At 48.1% G+C, this 6,974-nt stretch overlaps 1 protein-coding gene across 1 annotated transcript in view; it reads left to right on the forward strand.

The window, feature by feature from the left end:
* Positions 1-382: 382 nt before the first annotated feature.
* The window catches only part of LOC106608421 (uncharacterized), a 138,524-nt gene continuing 131,932 nt past the window's right edge, over positions 383-6,974 (forward strand). Inside the window, 2 exon segments of the mRNA XM_082977265.1 lie at positions 383-758; positions 5,979-6,098. Coding sequence (XP_082833391.1) covers positions 383-758; positions 5,979-6,098 — 496 coding nt within the window.

Raw genomic sequence — 6,974 nt, forward strand, 5'->3', positions numbered from 1 at the left:
AAGCTTAGGCCAGTGTGGTTCACTGTGATTGGATACTGGCTGAAGGTGTTGATCTGTGATTGGCTACTGACTGAAGGTGCTGATCTGTGATTGGCTACTGACTGAAGGCGCTGATCTGTGATTGGCTACTGACTGAAGGTGCTGATTTGTGATTGGCTACTGACTGAAGGCGCTGATCTGTGATTGGCTACTGACTGAAGGCGCTGATCTGTGATTGGCTACTGACTGAAGGTGCTGATCTGTGATTGGCTACTGACTGAAGGCGCTGATCTGTGATAGGCTACTGACTGAAGGTGCTGATCTGTGATTGGCTACTGATTGAAGGTGCTGATCTGTGATAGGTGGGCGGGCCAGGAGCTGTTGTCTAATGGGCTGTGCCAGTATGGGACCAGGGTGGAGTGTTGCTGGGGCTGGAGAAGAGCTTCCTGGGGGCACTGCCAACGTGAGTACTGGGGGCACTGCCAACGTGAGTACTGGGGGCACTGCCAACGTGAGTACTGGGGGCACTGCCAACGTGAGTACTGGGGGCACTGCCAACGTGAGTACTGGGGGCACTGCCAACGTGAGTACTGGGGGCACTGCCAACGTGAGTACTGGGGGCACTGCCAACGTGAGTACTGGGGGCACTGCCAACGTGAGTACTGGGGGCACTGCCAACGTGAGTACTGGGGGCACTGCCAACGTGAGTACTGGGGGCACTGCCAACGTGAGTACTGGGGGCACTGCCAACGTGAGTACTGGGGGCACTGCCAACGTGAGTACACACATACTTACCTAACGGCGTGGAAAGATGCAAGGCTCCCATTTCCGTTTTACAGATGAAATAATGCTGTTAGTCACACACACACAATCTCACTCTTATTTACTCTTTCCCATATAAATTAAAACTGTTACATATTACATATTACATATTACATGTTACATGTTACATGTTACATGCAAAACTCGAATCACCTTTAAAGCAGCAATCAGCAGTTTAAACAATAACAAAACGGTCTCGCTGCCTCTGTTTTGGTAAACAGCTAACGGATGTTCTGTAGTGGTGTTATGATGTGATTATGTACCCTGATATACCCTGCTGTTCTGTAGTGGTGTTATGACTGATTATGTACCCTGATATACCCTGCTGTTCGGTAGTGGTGTTATGATGTGATAATGTACCCTGCTGTTCTGTAGTGGTGTTATGATGTGATAATGTACCCTGATATACCCTGCTGTTCTGTAGTGGTGTTATGATGTGATTATGTACCCAGATATACCCTGCTGTTCTGTAGTGGTGTTATGAGTGATTATGTACCCTGATATACCCTGCTGTTCTGTAGTGGTGTTATGAGTGATTATGTACCCTGATATACCCTGCTGTTCTGTAGTGGTGTTATGATGTGATAATGTACCCTGCTGTTCTGTAGTGGTGTTATGATGTGATAATGTACCCTGCTGTTCTGTAGTGGTGTTATGATGTGATAATGTACCCTGCTGTTCTGTAGTGGTGTTATGACTGATTATGTACCCTGATATACCCTGCTGTTCTGTAGTGGTGTTATGATGTGATTATGTACCCTGATATACCCTGCTGTTCTGTAGTGGTGTTATGATGTGATTATGTACCCTGATATACCCTGCTGTTCTGTAGTGGTGTTATGAGTCATTATGTACCCTGATATACCCTGCTGTTCTGTAGTGGTGTTATGATGTGATTATGTACCCTGATATACCCTGCTGTTCTGTAGTGGTGTTATGAGTGATTATGTACCCTGATATACCCTGCTGTTCTGTAGTGGTGTTATGAGTCATTATGTACCCTGATATACCCTGCTGTTCTGTAGTGGTGTTATGATGTGATTATGTACCCTGATATACCCTGCTGTTCTGTAGTGGTGTTATGAGTGATTATGTACCCTGATATACCCTGCTGTTCTGTAGTGGTGTTATGAGTGATTATGTACCCTGATATACCCTGCTGTTCTGTAGTGGTGTTATGATGTGATAATGTACCCTGCTGTTCTGTAGTGGTGTTATGATGTGATAATGTACCCTGCTGTTCTGTAGTGGTGTTATGAGTGATTATGTACCCTGATATACCCTGCTGTTCTATAGTGGTGTTATGAGTCATTATGTACCCTGATATACCCTGCTGTTCTGTAGTGGTGTTATGATGTGATAATGTACCCTGCTGTTCTGTAGTGGTGTTATGAGTGATTATGTACCCTGATATACCCTGCTGTTCTGTAGTGGTGTTATGAGTCATTATGTACCCTGATATACCCTGCTGTTCTGTAGTGGTGTTATGATGTGATTATGTACCCTGATATACCCTGCTGTTCTGTAGTGGTGTTATGATGTGATTATGTACCCTGATATACCCTGCTGTTCTGTAGTGGTGTTATGAGTGATTATGTACCCTGATATACCCTGCTGTTCTGTAGTGGTGTTATGAGTGATTATGTACCCTGATATACCCTGCTGTTCTGTAGTGGTGTTATGATGTGATAATGTACCCTGCTGTTCTGTAGTGGTGTTATGATGTGATAATGTACCCTGCTGTTCTGTAGTGGTGTTATGATGTGATAATGTACCCTGCTGTTCTGTAGTGGTGTTATGACTGATTATGTACCCTGATATACCCTGCTGTTCTATAGTGGTGTTATGAGTCATTATGTACCCTGATATACCCTGCGTTCTGTAGTGGTGTTATGATGTGATAATGTACCCTGCTGTTCTGTAGTGGTGTTATGAGTGATTATGTACCCTGATATACCCTGCTGTTCTATAGTGGTGTTATGAGTCATTATGTACCCTGATATACCCTGCTGTTCTGTAGTGGTGTTATGATGTGATAATGTACCCTGATATACCCTGCTGTTCTGTAGTGGTGTTATGAGTCATTATGTACCCTGATATACCCTGCTGTTCTGTAGTGGTGTTATGATGTGATAATGTACCCTGATATACCCTGCTGTTCTGTAGTGGTGTTATGAGTCATTATGTACCCTGATATACCCTGCTGTTCTGTAGTGGTTATGAGTCATTATGTACCCTGATATACCCTGCTGTTCTGTAGTGGTGTTATGAGTAATTATGTACCCTGATATACCCTGCTGTTCTGTAGTGGTGTTATGAGTCATTATGTACCCTGATATACCCTGCTGTTCTGTAGTGGTGTTATGAGTCATTATGTACCCTGATATACCCTGCTGTTCTGTAGTGGTGTTATGAGTGTTTCAGTACCCTGGGATACCCTGCTGTTCTGTTCTGACCTATCATCCTTTCTCTCCTCTCTACCTTCTCTTCCTCTGTATCCGCTGCTAAATCCACTTTCTATCACTATACATTTCAATCTTCAGCTGCTAACTCTAGGAATCTCTAACCCTAGGAAACTCTAACCCTGGTAAACTCTAACCCTAGGAAACTCTAACCCTAGGAAACTCTAACCCTAGGAAACTCTAACCCTAGGAAACTCTAACCCTAGGAAACTCTAACCCTAGGAAACTCTAAACCTGGGAAACTCTAACCCTAGGAAACTCTAACCCTAGGAAACTCTAACCCTGGGAAACTCTAACCCTGGTAAACTCTAACCCTAGGAAACTCTAACCCTAGGAAACTCTAACCCTAGGAAACTCTAACCCTAGGAAACTATTTACCACCTTCTCCCTCCTTAATCCTCCACCCCCTCCCTCCTCCCTCTCTGCGGACAATTTTGTCAACAACTTTGAAAAAAAGGTTGAGGACATCCGCTCCTCATTCACTCAGCCTATTGAGTCCACTGGTCCCACTCCTTCACTCAGCCTATTGAGTCCACTGGTCCCACTCCTTCACTCAGCCTATTGAGTCCACTGGTCCCACTCCTTCACTCAGCCTATTGAGTCCACTGGTCCCACTCCTTCACTCAGCCTATTGAGTCCACTGGTCCCACTCCTTCACTCAGCCTATTGAGTCCACTGGTCCCACTCATTCACTCAGCCTATTGAGTCCACTGGTCTCTCTCACACAGAACAACCCTACGACTTGACCTCTTTCTCCCCTCTCTCTCCAGATGACATCCTGCGAGTAGTGAGGTCTGGCCGCCCGACAACCTGCCCACTCGACCCCGTCCCGTCCTCCCTCCTCCAGACCATCTCTGGAGACCTTCTCCCATTCCTCACTCCCCTCATCAACTCATCACTGTCCACTGACTGCATCCCCTCTGAGTTCAAAATAGCCTGAGTTGCTCCCCTCCTCAAGAAACCAAAACTCGACTCATCTGAACGTCAAACTACAGACCTGCATCCCTTCTTTCTATTCTTTCTAAAAACACTTGAGCATTCTGTCTCTGATCAACTATCTCGCTATCTCTCTCAGAACAATGTTCTTGATCCTACCAGTCAGGATTTAAGGGGTCATTCAACCAAGACTGCTCTTCTTCCGTGTCAAGGAGGCTCTCCGTACTGCCAAAGCTGACTCTCTCTCCTCTGTTCTCATCCTCCTAGATCTATCCACTGCCTTCGACACCGTGAACCATCAGATCCTCCTCTCCACCCTCTCAGAGCTGGGTGTCTCAGGCTCTGCACACTCTTGGGTTGAATCCTACCTGGCAGGTCGCTCCTACTAGGTGACGTGGAGAGGATCTGTGTCTGCACCATGTACTCTCACTACTGGTGTCCCCCAGGGATCGGTTCTAGGCCCTCTCCTCTTCTCTCGACACCAAGTCACTCAGCTCTGTCATATCCTCACATGGTCTCTCATATCACTGCTATGAGGATGGACCTCTCCTCTTCTCTCTCTACACCAAGTCACTCGGCTCCGTCATATCCTCACATGGTCTATCCTATCACTGCTATGAGGATTGACCTCTCCTCTTCTCCTTCTGACACCCAGGTGGCGACACGCATCTCTGCGTGCCTGGCAGATATCTCAGCTTGGATGTCGGCCCACCACCTCAAGCTCAACCTGGACAAGACGGAGCTGCTCTTCCTCCCAGGGACAGCAAGACCACTCTAGGACCTCTCCATCACGGTTGACAACTCCACGGTGTCCCCCTCCCAGAGTGCAAAGAACCTTGGCGTGACCCTGGAGAACACCCTGTCGTTCTCTGTAAAACATCAAAGCAGTGACTCGCTCCTGCAGATTCGTGCTCTACAACATTCGCAGAGTACGACCCTACCTCACACAAGAAGAGGCGCAGGTCCTATTCCAGGCTCTTGTCATCTCCCGTCTGGACTACTGCAACTCACTGTTGGCTGGGCTCCCCACTTGTGCCATCAAAACCCTGCAACTTATCCAGAACGCAGCAACCCTGCCTGGTTTTCAACCTTCCCAAGTTCTCTCATGTCACCCCCGCTCGTCCAACACACTCCCACTGTCTTCCAGTCGAAGCTGGCATCCACTACAAGACCATGGTGCTTACCAACGGAACAGCAAGAGAAACTGTCCCTCCCTACTTTCAGGCTATTGGTCAAACCCTACATCCCAACCCGAGCACTCTGTTCTGCCACCTCTGGTCTCTTAGCCCTCCAACCCCTACGGGAGAGCAGCTCACGCTCAGCCCAGTCCGAACCATTGTTCTTTAGTGGTCTGTAACGGCTGTCTGTGGAAGTAGACCAAGGTGCAGCGGAGTTAGTGTTCATCTTTGAATTTTAATAAACGTAAGAACACTATACACACAAAACAAGAAAACCGACAGCCAAACAGTCCTGTCAGGAAAAACTCTAAACAGAAACAATTACCCACAAAAACCCAAAGGAAAACCAGGCTACTTATGTGTGACTCCCAATCAGCAACAACGAACTACAGCTGTGCCTGATTGGGAGCCACACACGGCCCAAAACACAGAAATACAAAAAACATAGAAAAATGAACATAGAACGCCCACCCAATGTAACACCCTGGAAGAACAAAAACCCCTCTCTATGGCCAGGGCGTTACATGGTCTTATGAGTGTTTCTGTACCCTGGGATAACTGTTTCCCTGTATTTCCTGTATACTTCCTACTTCCTGTTTAGATGCACGTACCTGTGTCAGGGCCAACTGTCACTACGGCTGTGAGGTTACCGAAGGTGTGGTGCGTTGCCAGTGTCCGTCTCCAGGGTTACGGCTGGGTCCAGACAGACGCACCTGTGTGGGTGAGTATTATGGTCTGGTCTGATTAAACACAATAAAACTATATTTTTTTCTGTTGTTCTTCCAATTGGCTACAAATTCCAGTCTGCAATCCTATTGGATGACAGCAACCAGTCTACCCACCAATCAGTGGAGTGAATTACAGTCATCTTCACCAGCTCTGACAAATGACTCATTGTCTCTCTCTCTGGCGCCCTATTCACTATATAGTGCACTACTGTATAGGGCACACTGTATAGAGCCCACGGGGTTAGGAGTACCGGATAGAGCCCACGGGGTGAGGAGTACCGTATAGAGCCCACGGGGTGAGGAGTACCGGATAGAGCCCACGGGGTTAGGAGTACCGGATAGAGCCCACGGGGTTAGGAGTACCGGATAGAGCCCACGGGGTTAGGAGTACCGTATAGAGCCCAGAGGGGTTAGGAGTACCGTATAGAGCCCACGGGGTTAGGAGTACCGTATAGAGCCCACGGGGTTAGGAGTACCGTATAGAGCCCATGGGGTTAGGAGTACCGGATAGAGCCCACGGGGTTAGGAGTACCGTATAGAGCCCACGGGGTTAGGAGTACCGTATAGAGCCCACGGGGTTAGGAGTACCGGATAGAGCCCACGGGGTTAGGAGTACCGGATAGAGCCCAGAGGGGTTAGGAGTACCGTATAGAGCCCACGGGGTTAGGAGTACCGTATAGAGCCCACGGGGTTAGGAGTACCGTATAGAGCCCACGGGGTTAGGAGTACCGTATAGAGCCCACGGGGTGAGGAGTACCGGATAGAGCCCACGGGGTTAGGAGTACCGGATAGAGCCCACGGGGTTAGGAGTACCGGATAGAGCCCACGGGGTTAGGAGTACCGTATAGAGCCCACGGGGTTAGGAGTAC

This window comes from Salmo salar, chromosome 07 (genome assembly GCF_965601325.2).
Source record: "Salmo salar chromosome 07, fSalSal1, whole genome shotgun sequence".
Classification (NCBI taxonomy): domain Eukaryota; kingdom Metazoa; phylum Chordata; class Actinopteri; order Salmoniformes; family Salmonidae; genus Salmo; species Salmo salar.